Here is a 16,097-nt window from a genome sequence, read left to right as displayed (position 1 = left end):
GAGAACTAACAGATCCCCTCCCCTATACTACACTACACTACACTACACTGGAGGACTGACAGCTCCTCTATACTACACCACACAGGAGAGCAGACTGGACCTCTTTACTGCACTAAACAGGTGAGCTGAGAGGTTAAGGTCACTCTTTATCCAAAATCCGTTACCTTACATAAAATCCTGTGTCTTCTACCTACCACTCTACTGAACTGCAGTTAGGAGAAGAAAAAACCAACAACAATGTGCTACAGGCCACATTTCCCATGTAAAGTGCAGAGCGGTGAAGAGTTGGTGACCGGCATCAATATGCACCATCAGCACCCTCACTAGAACACATGATGGCTCAAATGAAAGAATCTCATTAGAATGGGAAAAGGTTTTTTTACACGAATTTACCTTTAAGCAGTTCACCAATATATTCTTGAAAGCGGCTCAAAAGGTGCACTTTAATGATAACATTTACATGCAGTAATTAGAAAGGAGGATTAAACCATACATGCCCTAAATTATAAGAAGTCATGAAGATACAAGAAATGATATGTACTACTTACACTCCTGAGAAGATCTATGGCGGAAAGTGAATCTTAAGTGGCTCCGATTCACATCTTCAATGGGGATAGCGACCTTCAATAAATAGATAACATGAAGTCAAGTATCAGGAACAATATCAACACAAATATTAAAGAAATCTCCGGCTGTTGGACCTCAAGGGAGGTTAACAGAAGTGGGATTTATTCAGCAACATCTAAGAACTGGGAGCTTTACACAGCACTAGATTGCTATAATCAAACTGGCATGGGATAAGGTTTTGGCATAAGACACTCTCCTATGGGAGGAAATGAGGACTATCAGAGACGAGTAAAACAAAAGGCAGAGAACTTGTTTCATCCCAGGATTAAGAAGTGGTACAGCAGAATTTAAGTCAACTGATGCTTCAAGCTGCGACATGCAATTCAAGGTACACTAAACGGAGAAAAAAAAAAAAAATCTGACTAAGACTCTCTGCAAACTACTTTGAAGACCATCTTGAAGAAATGTGGTGAAGAAAATAAGTCCACCTCCTCATAACCCCTTTCATTTTCATCTAGTGGAATATCGAAGGGATTGGATTTGACGACATGGGCAGTGCTTAGCTTGCCTGGTGTCAATGGCAGATAGAGCAGTGAGCGAAGATTTGTGCAACAGCAATCTGCCTTCAAGCCCTAGACAAAATAGCCTAAAGATTACCGTGATCCAATGGGAAACATGATTCTTTAAGCGGATGTGTAGATTAAAAAACAAAACTGGGCTGCCTTCCTTAAGAAACAGCGCTACAATGGTCTATGGGTTGTGTGAAGTACTGCAGCTATGCTCTATTAAATGAATAGGCTGCAATACCAGACACCACCTATGGACAAAAGTGGTGCTACTTCTGAAAGAAAGCAGCCATGTTTTTTTAATGCCACTCTTTAAAAGGGGTTATATGGGGACCAAAAATTATTATAAGTGTACTCCCTGCAGTATGGGAGTGCATTCGCTAATATACATTGCGGTTCCCCGTCGCGCTGATTCTGAGATTTTTCATAAATTTTTACAGCACAGCCTTCTTTGATGACGATACAAATATTGCTTTGTGTTTGTAGATATGCCAATCAGAACAAACAGATAGAAATTTGTTTCATTGTTCATTACAGACCTAGAACTTGCTTTAAATTTTTCTGCATGTAAACAGCAAAGCAGATAAACAATATTTACAAGATTGGTAAATCTTTGCGTAAATCGAATAGTAGGACTGGTGGTAAATTATCCCACGTATGGTCATTTTAAAGGGGTTATCCAGAATTTGTAAAAAAATAAAATAAAAAAAGGGCCTGGTTTCCCCCTTCTCCTTCAATACTGCACCACTCTTGTCCACTGGCATTTTCTTGGGTATTGCAACTAAGCCCTAGTCATTTAAATGGGGCTGAGCTACAATACCAGATATAGTGCCACACTTATCCATGGACTGTATCTACAAAAGGAGAAGACCCTCTTTTCTCATCTCATACAACCCCTTTAGCCCCCGGTTCTCTTCTCTCTAAACCTATTGTTTCTCATCCACGGACACTGTGGAGTGAAACAAAGAGAATGCCCCCTGGGTCACAATTATGCATATGCAAAACATTGCTACCATCTTCCTCAACCTATTCAGTGCGGTTGTCTTTTGCATTTATGAACTGCAAAGGGGATTAAAAACATTAGGAAAGAAAGATTTGTAAAAGTATTTTTTATTACTGCACAATTTACCTTCACAGTCTCAAACCACCGGGGCTGCTTCACTTGATAGTATATTACCGATTTGTATTCTGAAATCGCTTCATCTCCAGCCCCCGGGTAAATCACATTCTGGAGAGAGAAACAAAAGGAAAGACAAAAACAAATAAACGTAGGTGTTCTAGGCTCCTGTGCACAGGCATTAGACTACATAATTCAGCACCAGAAATGCAACTATCAAGCGAGCTAATATTTTATCACAAGTTAGAATAGGAAAATAACCTTAAATCATACATATTCTTTATACTACTGTGCAATGTAAAGATTATAGCACAAACACATAGGTTCAACATTTGCAAGAGACTCTCTCCTTTTCCGAATATTCCTAGATCTCCGCTGTCATACGGAATATATATATTAAATGTTTTTTCGGGACTTTGATATGGATGATGTATCCTTAGGATAGGTCTTTAATATCAGACCAGTGGTGGGTACAACTCCCAGAAGCCCCAACAATCAACTGATTGAAGGGGCCTCATCCCTTCGACAAGCACTTCGGCCTGTTCATTGTTTACCAGGCAGCGCTTCATACATTTGGTAGTGGCTGTGCCCGGTATTGCAGCGTGAAAGGGACTAAGCTGCAGTACCAGGCACAGCCACTACCAAACATACAGAGCTGTGCCTGGTACACAAAGAGGCCAGAGCACCACAGCCCTTTCAATCAGCTGATTGGTGGGGTTGGCAGAAGTCAGACCCACACCAATCTCATATTGATGACCTATCCTAAGGACAGTTTTATCAATATCAAAGCCCTCTAATACCCCTTTAACTGCCTACCTATATATCAGCTTGGAAGTTTCACCTGGTAGCAACTGAATCACATGACAACCCATTATGTACAACACCCATGGAAAACAGTGATTATGGCGTTATATTTTTTTGTTTTTTTACGACGTTCACCGTGTCCGTTAAATAATGCTATATTGTAATAGTTCAGACTTTCACGGAAGCAGCGATACCAATTTTGAATATTTTTTACATTACATCAGAGGAAAAATGGGAAAAGGTGGTTTGTTTTTTTAGTACTATAAAACAAAAAAAATATATATATATCTTTTATACACATTTACTTAGTGCCCCTAGGACTAATTAGTCCCCCTATTACTAATGTATTGCACTATATGGTCATTTTTATTGTCATTTTAAAAAGGGGCTGTCTTGGCGAGACAAGATGGCTCTGGTTTCTATTCTTCTACACTCTGCTCAGACGCAATGCAGGGAGGAAACGCTTACTCAAAGAGTCGTCTTTAGGTCATTCTTAAACCAGGAGAAGGAAATTACCTCCAAACGCTTCCCATCCTCATCATATACGGACACCGTGACCTCCACATTCTTAGCCGTGGTCTTGTTGCCTCGATCATAGTCACCCTGAAACAGCGTAACGTAGATATCGTTGCGAACATCACCTGGAAAATATTTTGAAAATGCCATTAGCCGTCATAGTGATTACGAGCAGAATACTGAAAAGCATACACAAGGCTCTTTGGCTGGCCAAATACATTAGATAATATTTGGATGATTGTTTGGCCGCAGATACTTATGATCCCTCCACACACACGTGCACGGACAGCCGAGCTTGCATTTATTGTAAACGGGGAGTGGGGAGTTAGTCGCTGCCAAACACCTCGGACAGCGGCATATCTGCCCTGAGAACAGAATGATCGGCATGTTGAAATCCAACTACCCGATTCTTCTCTTCCCCGACATCTGCCATCAGGGGCGAGTAGGGAGGCTCTTGTACACATTAGATGCTCAACCTATCCTGACAAAATTGGCAGATTCGGCCAACATTAATCTTATGCGTATGGCCACCTTTATAAAGATTACAGTCTACGAGTCAACAGAAGTCTTTAAACACCAACATAAAAGGTCACACAGCCTGTATTCTGCTTCTGGAGCAATAAAGCAATAGACAGACTGCCATAAAACAGCTGTGCCTGCCTAGAGGGAAGCCCTATTCCCCACATCTTCTCATTAATAGTATTGGATCTCTCGCATTGTTAAAGGACAGTTTCAATAATAGGTATATGTTAGGAAACAGCGGTATACGAATTTAACGAATATATAAGTGCAGGTTCAATAAGGCTGTGTTCATTCGGTATATGCCAAAAGAGTGTCCTTCTAGCATACGCCGGGATGGTATGTGTTGGAATACCTTCTTTTTCGATGTATGGAATAACGTAGTAGAACTATGCAGAGGCATACAGTAAAACAAAAAAAAAGGAAAAAACTAAAATAGATACACCGCAGACTATACTTTTTTTTTTTCTTTTTTACTATGGCCAATGAACGCCTTTACAGCGGCATACATGGAAGCCTTCCCTCGACCAGCCGTATACCTCCGACTAGATGCAAATTTAAAGTGTGAACAGATCCTTACAGAACAGTATTCTTAGAACATAGGTGGTCTGGCTTTGACGTTATTGGCTGTATATTATATTATATTATGGAACCTGCATTTTTAAGTATTATCCAGTTTTGATGTAAGAGTTCTGAAATATTAAAAAGGAACATTTTCCTCTGCAGCTTTAAGAACAAGTATAGCAAAAAAAAAAAAAAGAGCCTCCGGATAGAACTCCCAAAACCTTACTGGAGTTTAATGTAACAGCCAGGATGTTCTATTGCTGTGGCGATGCTCATGCATAATTAATAAAAGAACATCACTGTGCTTTCATGGCTTATAAAACTACCAAGAAGAAATCCAGGCCAACACAATGCACTCTGGTTCTAGGCTATGATTTCTTCTAAAAGAAAGCGAATCACAGCGGCCATCAAGGGGTAAATATTACAGCTAAAGATAGATCTAACCGCACTTTCCATCCGGCACATATCTGAAAAGTGGTGAATATATAAAAGGGAATGCTCAATCAGGTGTATCTGAAAGTAATATATCTGTATGGAGGGGATTCTATAAAAAAGGTAATACAAGGTGGGAGCTAAAAAGACAAAGATTAAAAGGAACAGAAAAGAAAAAAGTGTCTAAGAAAGAAAGAAAGAAAGAAAGCTGTAACCACTTTTTCCCCTCTTGCCCCCACTTATTTTTATTCACACCAATACCCCTTTCTACCACCCCAGAATCCTCTCTCCTTCCCGTGTGGGCAGACGCTCCTCACTCACCTTCTGATCTGGTCTATTTGGACCCCTGTTCCTTTTAATTTGTTTCCAAATGCAATTTGTCTTGAGCATGTTTCTTCCTCTTGGGGAACCAGCCGTCCAGCATTGTATATCATGTATGCTTAACCAAGAAGCGGAGCCAGACACGAAGACCAGGCTACGGCTTCGTTCACATCTGAATCAGGGCTCCGTTTGACGCTATTTATTCCGTCACCGCAAATAACAGGCCATGCACATGGCCGCGGCCATTATTTGCTATGACCCTGGACCGCAGAACACGGCCGGAATAAGACTTGCCCATTCTTTCTGCGGTCCAGGCTTCTGGGCCATGCACGGACTGTGGAAACCACGGTCGTGTGCATGGCCCCATAGGAATGAATGGGACCGCAATTCTCTTGTGGATTTTCAGGGGAATTGCGGCCGCAAAAGCACGTTCGTGTGCATGGGGCTTAAATGCTGTTAACAGCAGCTCATGATGTATGGCTGCTCCATAATCATGTATAGAAAATAAAATACAAATATTTATAAATAAAATAAAAAAAGAATTAGGATGGATTCCCTGTTTTTAATTAGAAAGAAAAAAATCTAGGTGATACATTCCCGTCAATGCATTACAGGACTGAACTGCTCGCTGGGAAAAGTCACCTCTTAGGTGTAGCGGAATGGATAACCCTAAGTCCTGTTATCTCGTTTTCAATTTAATGGTCATAGGCTTAGAGCTGAAACGCTTTGTAAAAACTGGTATTTAAGAAACACATGAGATACGATTTTTGGCAGCTTTTCAAAACACAAAAATCACACAGCCGTTGTTTCAACGTACCTTGTGAAGGGTCCGTGAGAAAATAGCACATGTCCTATTTCTGCACACTTCATGCATCCCTCTATAGACTCGTCTATGGGGGATGCGAGATATCGTGTCCCGCAGCGCAGATGCACCTCGGACGTGAAAAATTGCAGTTTTTCCACATTCGAGATGCTTTGCGCTCGTGTGATTCCGGCCTTAGGGTGTATTTGGAGGGTGCAGAATGATGTGGCAGAGAGCTTCACCATTACCGGAAGTAAGACATGAAAAAACCACTACTCAAATACACATTTTGCCTTAGTTTTACGGAGATTAAAGTGTTCTTAAAAAATTATGCTCTCTGCAGATCTCTGCACCATGTGAATAAACCCTAAGGTTACGCTCAAGGCTCGATTTGAACAAGTCCATAGGGTATAATGGGCCGCATGTATGCCAAAAGAGTGTCCTAAAGGCATATAATTGTATACGTCTGGGCCATATGTTTGGAATATAAATTGGGAACATTTCCCGACATATACACTGAATGAAAGTTAGATTTAGGCCACATTCACATGGAAGTATTTTGGTCAGTATTTTGCATCAATATATGAAAGCCAAAACCAGGAGTAGGTCCAAAACAAAGAGGTACAAATCTTTCCATTATATTTTCTGTGTAGGTTCCACTCCTGGTTTTGGCTATTAAATACGAATGCAAAATACTGACCCAAACACAGCCACGTGAAAGTGGCCAAAGTGTGATCATTCCCTGGTGTAAATAATATATAATTTAGTAATGAAAATTTGTCATTCCCTTTGTCACTAGGGTTTGTCCCTACAGATTTTAATGTTGTGAACACTTAGGGTATGTTCACACAGGCTATTTTCAGCCGTTTTACGGCCCAAAAAATGGCTTTAAAATCGGGAGCAGAACGCCTACAAACATCTGCCCATTGATTTCAATGGGAAATACGGCGTATTGTTCTGACGGGGCGTTATTTTACACCGCATTTTTAAATAACGGCGTGTTAGAAGATGCCGCGTAAAATGTGCATGTCACTTCTTGAGAAATTTTTCATTGACTCAACGCCAAAACAGCTTGTTTATTAAAAAACGGCTGAAAATCAGGAGCTGTTTTCCCTTGAAAACAGCACCGTTATTTTCAGATGTATTTTGTTAAGCAGTGTGAACATACCCTTAATGGACAGTGAGAGTATGTAGGGACACGCACAATTGACAAGGTGAATGGATACACCCAATTCTCAATTTATGTATACATTTTCAGGAGGAATAATGGTATGTTAAAACAGGGTGGGTAAGCTGCGTAATAGAACACAGCGTATCCGCCCTGGGCGCCACAGGGAATTCCGTACGAAAAAACACACCAAATTGTGGTGCAGTTTTTCGGCCAAAATGTCCGCTGCGGAAAACTGCATATTAAAAAATAATAATTCATACTTGCACATAGCCATGGCAATGCGTCCCTACCTCCTGATATGACTTTTCATCCCATGTGAACGTACAGCCTGTGATGTGTGTGGATAGAGAGATAGGAGAGATGATAGATAGATAGATAGATAGATAGATAGATAGATAGATAGATAGATAGATAGATAGATAGATAGATAGATAGATAGATAGACACTGTTGCAGCTCTTTAACATTTACGCCTCATGCACACGACCGTTTGCGCCGTCCTAGTCCCATCAGTGATCCAAGGAAAGATAGCACATGTTCTATCTTTCCTCGGATCGGAGACATATATGGAAAGTGATGTCAGGAGCAGAGCAGTAGTCCCAGGCAGAGTGCTAGTAGTGCTCTGCCCGGGACTATGGTTCTGGGGTTGCTCCTGACACTGTCCATATATGGACAGTGACGTCAGGGGTTTCTCCAGAAGCGGAATCCCCAGCCAGAGCATCAGCAATGCTCTGGCTGGGGATTCCACTCCTAGAGGGAATCCCAAAGGTGATACCTACAGACACTTGGGAGGTGGGGGTTGCGTGGCCCCACCTGGGAGGGGGGCTGCGTGGCCCCACCAGGGAGGGGGGGGGGGCTACGTGGCCCCACCAGGGAGGGGGGGGGGGGCTGCGTGGCCCCACCAGGGGGGGGGGGGCTGCGTGGCCCCACCAGGGAGGGGGGGGGCTGCGTGGCCCCACCAGGGAGGGGGGGGGCTGCGTGGCCCCACCAGGGAAGGGGGGGGCTGCGTGGCCCCACCAGGGAGGGGGGGGGGCTGCGTGGCCCCACCAGGGAGGGGGGGGGCTGCGTGGCCCCACCAGGGAGGGGGGGGGGCTGCGTGGCCCCACCAGGGAGGGGGGGGCTGCGTGGCCCCACCAGGGAGGGGGGGGGGGCTGCGTGGCCCCACCAGGGAGGGGGGGGGGGCTGCGTGGCCCCACCAGGGAGGGGGGGGGGGCTGCGTGGCCCCACCAGGGAGGGGGGGGGGCTGCGTGGCCCCACCAGGGAGGGGGGGGGGCTGCGTGGCCCCACCAGGGAGGGGGGGGGGCTGCGTGGCCCCACCAGGGAGGGGGGGGGCTGCGTGGCCCCACCAGGGAGGGGGGGGGGCTGCGTGGCCCCACCAGGGAGGGGGGGGGGCTGTGTGGCACCATCTACAGAGGGCACTAAATTTATGGGGGTACAAACTGGGGGCTTTACTTCTATATGGGGGCATAAACAGGGCCTAACGTCTATATGGGGGCACAAAGTGACGTTTTCTGCCATTTTACTGCCGCTCTGAGTTCCCCCGCAAAGGGGCGTACTAAGTCTGTGTCGCCCAAGGGCCCACATAAACCTGGAGGCGGCACTGCACAGACTGACTATCAAAATCAATGCTTTCATAGCAAAACCGTGTAGAGATACACTCCTTTGACAAGGAGAATAGTAACCATCAGTTGTCAATTTATTCCTATGTTTTCTAGGAGGAATAACAGAGGAACGGCATATTACAGAGTTCTAAGAAAATACGTTCCAGAATTGTTATTTCATGCGAAATAAATTATTTATTAAAAGAGACATGTCAGGAGAGGTTACAGGTGCTCTATCTTTAAAGGGATTTTCTCCCTTAAGACATTGATGGCATATCGCTGGCATATACCTTCAAAGTCTAATCGGCGGGGGTCAGACCGTTGTGACTCACCGATTGAAATAACGAGGTACTTATGGTCAGTGACCAACCAAAGGTACTTCAAATACATTTTTCCTTCCAGGAACATCCCTCTAATCTAGTTTTAATTGCTACAGCATTAAACTACATGTATTGAAAAAACACTGGCCTTCCCCATTAACCCCAGTAATTGTAGCACTGCACACCTGGCATGATAATCTCAGGGAATCCCATTTTACGTGCAACGGCTGTAGATCTATCCACGAGATGAGGAAATTCCTTTCGAATCTGATGAATGTCTCCAGGAAGCAGCTTCATTGTCACCCACAGACCTGCAGGGAGAGAAGGAAAGGGTGACATGTTCTCGTGAATGACACCTCAGTAGATCTATTTAGCGGACAGCTGCGTTGATCCATTACAATGCTACCTCATTAGGGCTTGTCCATACGTAACGGAATTGCTGTAATTTTCGGTCCGTAAATACGGACTGAATACACGCAGCAGAATACAGTAGCAGCAAAGTGGGAGAGATTTAACAAATCTCATCCACATGTGTCAAATTTCTGAGCAGAAATTCACCTGCGTTGCGTATTTTTCGTACCGCATGTCAATTTCTGCTGCGGAAAGTGGACTGAATTGCTGCATTTTTCAGAAGAGATGACACCATCTCCTAGCATGGAAAAAAACGCAACAAAATCCGCACCATTTTCTGCAGTAAAAAACACAGGAAACTTCCGCTCGTTTCTGCGGAATTGCTGCAGAAACTTTCCGTTATGTCTGGTCAAGCTATATGAATTATCATCAAGCGACGCTTTCTTATAACTGAGCCCTTCCCAAGAATTGAATCTGAATCACACTTGATTTACATTAGTCCACAAACAATCATACCGAAGCAGTAATATAGAAGTGGATTTCAATCAATGGCCGCCCATGAAGTCTATTCCCCTAGTGCAAAGAGCTTTACAGGAGAAGACTCCCTGCTTTACCTAAGGTTAGAGTCCACAAAACCGATTAGTTAAAATTGCCCTAAAAACAGAATACCCTTTTAGTAGGCATGAACTTCGACAAGGCTATAATACAGTATGTACATTAGGAGGAACAGTTAAACTATTCTTTCTAGCATATACAGTCAATGGGGGCCATGAATAAAATTATTTTGTCAGGTGGTTTCGGACCGATAGGTCTGCTATAAGGGCCCTCATATACCCATGTTTCTAGTACGTTGCAAACCATCAATTTAGATGACCCCTATCTGACATGTGTTATCATAACCGTACACCAATAACTGACTCAATACTGGAGAGCTAACCCTCCAAAATATTTTTGACCTGTATGAACGAACATAGCTCAATCCCTTTTTTTTTTTTATAAAGGCTAAAGCTGGACATAGACATTCAATGGTTGTCAGCTAAATGATTATCCGCCCAATAGGTATTACCCTGGTTACTAATCTGCAAGTTAGACTTGGCCAACAGTCCATGTTGTAGAGAAGATAAGGGGGATACCGGGCAACTACAGTGCCCCATATTGGAAAACAATCAGACAGGTCCAACCTGCTTGATCCTAGTTTTCTCTGATGGCAGACATTGTGCGACTGCATGCCAAGTTCCCTAGACATTAGATGGTCAGTAGATCTAGTTGAGAACAGCAGGATCAGTCAACAATAATCTGACACCATTTCCTTTAGCCGCCACCAGGGGGAGCGTATGAGCTCACTGCATACTGTTTATACATTGAACTTAATAACACTGTATGCAGTAAGCTCCCCCTAGTGGCGGCTGCAGGCAACAATAACGTTATGTTTTTAATCTACGTCTATGAAGGGATTTGGAGCTCTGTACCTGAAACAAAGCTCTGACTGCTATAAAGATATATTAAGAAACTAAGCAACACAGAATTTTAGACCTAAAAACTACATGGTGTTAATAGCTAGAGAAATGACAGGGCCAAACCTGTTAACCGGCAGTAGCCTGCAGACTAGATATTAACTGCTGACCATAACTAGGGACCCCACTGACTAATACTTTCTAGCAGCGGAGTCACTTATTAGTTAATCACCATCAACATAACTAAAATAGGATTCCAGCTTTGTATTTACAACAGGAAACATTTGATGAATTGTATTTGGACAAGACATCGTTGTTATTTCTATGATAATGAGATTTTTCCTTAAAGACCTACTGGATGTGCGTATCCTGCAGTGGTGAGAAGCGATCTCCCCGTTCGAGTACAATCATTTATTTTAATTAAAATAAAAACCCTCTACCCAGTACAGTAATATTTTAATTACAGAGCAGCGAAGGGGGATCTTCCCAGCTGCAAGTGCTGATGTTAATTTTGCATGAAAGTACGTACCTTGACCTTTGTGGTTAACTTCCTTGGCAGCAATCACTTTGTTTATAACAGCCTGTAGAAAATCATTCTCCCCTGCCACCCTGGATGAAAAACGGGATGATAGGTTGAGCTGCTTGTGTCGGATGACGTCATCCAATGCTAGCCTGGAGTGTGCACATCACGGACACCACCACAGGGAACATAGGGTCACAGAAAACCAGAGACCACAGAAACAAGGGAATGGATAAGGTCATAGCAGAGATTGCACAAAAGTTTTGTATTAGTTCACAACAGACACAGAACAGAAATAGGATGACAAGAAAGATATGGAAAGATCAGTGATCAGGTATTGAACGTAGAGAGGAGAAATTCAAGTTTATGACCCTAAACCCTTAAGTAGAGTCTGTGAGAGTCCCCACAGGCTAGGCAGATGGAAACACGATTACTGATATGGACTTTAACAAAACATTGATGTATCGATTAGGAAATGTTTTAGGAACTAGTCAGAATGCAAGAAATCACTGAGACTCACTGCAAAAGGGACAATGTGCTTAGAAGAAATCAAATAGACAGATTAAGAAATGTGAACAATAAGTAGTCTATACACTTAAAGGGGCTTTCCACGACCAGACAACTGATGACCCATCCAAAGGAGAAGTCATCAGAATATGATTGGTGCAGGTCCGACACCCGGACCCCGCACCGATCAGCCACTCCTGATATTTTGAACGGTATATAGTAGTTGAAGCTTGAAGCAGATGGCTCCGACCACTGTATAGCGGCCGTTCGGCAGCTCCGCTCCTGTTCACTCAGCCGCTTTCCGTGACCGGAGCCATCTGCCTCCGGCTCCAACTGCAGCATACCGTTCAAAATAACTGGCGCCCGTAGTCTGTGCGGGGAGTCGGACCTGCACAGTCATATACTGATGATCTATCCTGTGGATAGGTTATCAGTAGTCCGGTCGGGAAAAAACCCTTTCAAAAGGGGTTATACCAAGAACAATCAGCATACCAAAATCCTGAAATGCTGTTAAAAGTTGTTTTATCGTAATTTGCAGTGTTTTGAGCATAGCAAAATACCCATTTACATTAGTTGTTTTTTTTTCTTCCATGTGTCCCCCTGGGTGCTGCTGCTAGTCCTTTTGCTGTTGGGAGATGGGCTCTGAGCAGAATCAGTCTCTATTCCCCTCTAGTAGCTGACGATACAGTTCCGTCTTACTTGCCCAGCTATACTGCCATGGCACCGCAGAGACTTTGCTCCTTCCCTGACAAACAGGGCAGAAAGCCATTTCTATTGGCTGCTCTGCAGCGAACAGTTAATCACTAGGCAGAAACCAGGCTGTGGTGAGAGTGACTGAGCACTTTACTATACACTTTTTAACAGCAAGCTCATTTTTATTTTTCATTTTTTGTTCATTTTTATGGTCTATACAATGAACGTGACATTTAATGGTGGTTCAGCCCCTCTAAAAAAAATATACATCTTTCCCTTCTATCCTAATGATTGTGTAGCTTTTATGTCTTCGGACCATTAAAAAAATGGAACTCTAATTAACTAAATAAATATGTAGCAACGCTCAAGCTTATCTATCATTCATGACCGCTTTACTAATGGCTTTTACTTAACATAAATGATTGCATACACCATATGAAATCGTGTCTCATATTGCTTCCTAATATGCCGAGCTTCTGTTATGAAGTCAGGAAGCAGAAGGTAAAAGCGATCCATTAGACTTGGACAGCAGACAACGCATAACAACGTGCGCCTTCACTTCCCAACGCATAGTGTCACAGTGCGGAACGTGCCATGGTGGTGAAATACCAACAATCTCTAAATTCCGGATATGGCAAAACAAACAAACAATAAAACAAGGACATTCTGCATCTCCTGTACGTGTGAGTAATGGAAGTCAAGAACACGAATACTTTCATAGTATGGCAAATACTGTAAATACTAAAAATTGACTAATCTGGTTTTGTATAAAATAAAGCTCTGGCTAACTTTAAATCGGATCTGTCACCTCTCCTGACATGTCTGTTCTAGTAAATAATTGCATTCCCCAGAACATAGCAATTCTGGAACATCTTAGAACTCTACATTGTGATTTTCCTCTGTTATTCCTCCTAGAAATGTATGAATAAATTGAGAACTGGCTGTTATCAGTTGCGGGCATGTCCCTACACAGACTGACACTGCCCAATCAGTGCTGACAGAGTGAGACTGTGTAGGGACAAGACCCCTAGACCAGGGGAATGGTAACACCCAGTTGTCAATTTATTCAAACATTTCTAGGAGGAATAACAGAGGAAAAGCACAATGCAGATTTCTAAGAAAAGATGCTCCAGAATTCTTATATCAAGGGGAATACAAGTATTTACTAATAACACAGACGTGTCAGGGGAGTCAACAGAATATGGCAGGAAGAGGGAAAAACAAGTATTGGCCAGCCATAATTCATTAGGGCATTGTTTTTTAACATTCCTAAGCCAAGTACCTCCTATGAGCATACATTGTGCTACACCTATTAACAGAAGACCATAAGATGTCACTGTATGTACCTAGAGACATGGTGTGTACGCCCCGGGGCACACGTACCACAGGTTAAGAACCTAGGCAATAAGGAGTCCTTAAGATTGAGAGTTATGTAGATCAATTGTGACCTCTCACATACAACACGAGGGCTGGAGACAGATATCTATGTGCCCTTCCAGGTCTTCTGGAGCCGGATGCCAAAAAAAAAGCAAGATTGGGGGCCAGGACTCAGCATTGGATCGTGGATTGCCTAAACTTTTAGGTATTGCATTTTCAGGGGTAAGGAACGAACATGAGCATCATGAATAAAAATAATTCTGTTACTATGACACAGAATCTGCAATCGGACAATGGGACAATGGGAAAAGTCTGCGGCTACATACAGGGAGGAACCATACACTGACACAGGGAAACACAGCTCACCTGCAGCAATAAATGCCTGCGTATGGACGTTGCGGGCACCACTGAAAGCATGGAAGATCAAGGAACCTGGCACATGATATATGGCAAATCTGCTTAATGTTATCTTGTGCCAGATAAAATTCCTCCAAAAAATTGAGATGCAAACCCGATTTCTACAAAGGGGAAAGCAGCAACTGCCAAAAGGAGACAGTGTAAAGGACTATGGCATAACATCCCTAAAAAACGGGGGGACTATTCGATAAAAATACTCGGGTATGTTTATTCCCCTTAGTTTGGTTCATTTTCTAAAGAGTTATTTTCTGTCTAGAGTTATGTACTTGTACGCTAAAAATATGACCAATGAAAACCACAAGCATCCAATTAAACCTTACATATATCTCAACAGTTCACTAATAAAAGGCATGAAAATAATGGATACGATAGGTTCGGATTCTGTCTCTCAATCTTTTGGGCTTTCCAATAAGGATTATGCCCTCTGCAGCACTCTTCTGATCAGCCAAAATATTGGGCCGCTTGACGGACCCTATTACAGTCAATGGGGTCTACCGAGATCTGTTTGGATCATTATGAAAACTGATCCGTCCATTATAAATGAAAGCCATGAGGCTAAAGTGAACAAGGCCTAACCAGCTTTGCAGGCGGAAAAAAAATTCACAGTCCAAAATGTAACTTTACTAGTCATTTCTTATTGTGATATATTGTGGGCTGGATTCGCTCATCTTCTATAGAAGTAAGATCGTCTGACTCCGTGACGGCCGACATATTATAGGAAAACAATAAACACAAGAACGCAGTTCGGGCTCACTCACACGAACGTCAATCTCATCCGTGTGACGGCCATTAAAACAACGGCCGTCACATAGACCCATGCATTTCAATGGGGCCGTTCGCACGACCATTGTTTCAACAACGGAGTGTGTGAACGCTCCGTTGAAAAGCAGGACATGTCCTATTTTATTGCGTGTCACGCATCCCTCCATAGACTGTAGTCTGTGGGGGATCCGTGACATCGCAGGCCACACGGGTGCAACTCGGACGTGGAAAACTGCAGTTTTTCCCGTTCAAGGTGGGCTACGTTCGTGTAAATGTAGCCTAAGGAGAGCCGTGAGGCCTGGATCTCAGGTATTTAGAGGTCAGAGGAAATTTCCTGCACACGGATAAAAGAAAACCCTAAAAGCAATCCCTGTAAAGCAGAGAACATTATTATCAGCGAGGTCAGAGTGGGCCGAGCAGAGGCGTTCAGTCCTAATTAATGTGGAACAATGACTCGGTGTGGTTTGTTATATAAGATCATAAAACAGCTGTCTCTGTAAATTATTCACAAGGAACTGCTGTAACAATTCAGAGGCTTCACACACGATCTGACGGTAAAATGTCAATCTGTGCGCAGACAAAAATTGGGGGAGATCACAGATGTCTAAGGATTTTAATGGGAAGGACCCAAAATGTGCTGACATTTTTTTTTGAGAGAAGATTATAACAAAGCAGATCTGCAGGCTCCCCCCTGACTAAGGTTCATTGACCATCTAT

At 43.1% G+C, this 16,097-nt stretch overlaps 1 protein-coding gene across 1 annotated transcript in view; it reads right to left on the bottom strand.

Moving 5' to 3' along the window:
* The window catches only part of DOCK1 (dedicator of cytokinesis 1), a 362,037-nt gene that overhangs the window by 259,733 nt on the left and 86,207 nt on the right, over positions 1 to 16,097 (bottom strand). The window contains exons 12-16 of the mRNA XM_075843124.1: positions 11,634 to 11,713; positions 9,485 to 9,610; positions 3,571 to 3,695; positions 2,263 to 2,361; positions 549 to 621 (exon numbers count right to left, since the gene is read on the bottom strand). Coding sequence (XP_075699239.1) covers positions 549 to 621; positions 2,263 to 2,361; positions 3,571 to 3,695; positions 9,485 to 9,610; positions 11,634 to 11,713 — 503 coding nt within the window. The remainder of the gene's footprint in view (positions 1 to 548; positions 622 to 2,262; positions 2,362 to 3,570; positions 3,696 to 9,484; positions 9,611 to 11,633; positions 11,714 to 16,097) is intronic.

The sequence above is a fragment of the Rhinoderma darwinii genome, chromosome 11, assembly GCF_050947455.1.
Source record: "Rhinoderma darwinii isolate aRhiDar2 chromosome 11, aRhiDar2.hap1, whole genome shotgun sequence".
NCBI classification, from domain to species: domain Eukaryota; kingdom Metazoa; phylum Chordata; class Amphibia; order Anura; family Rhinodermatidae; genus Rhinoderma; species Rhinoderma darwinii.
This window is presented reverse-complemented; position numbering and strand designations above follow the sequence as displayed.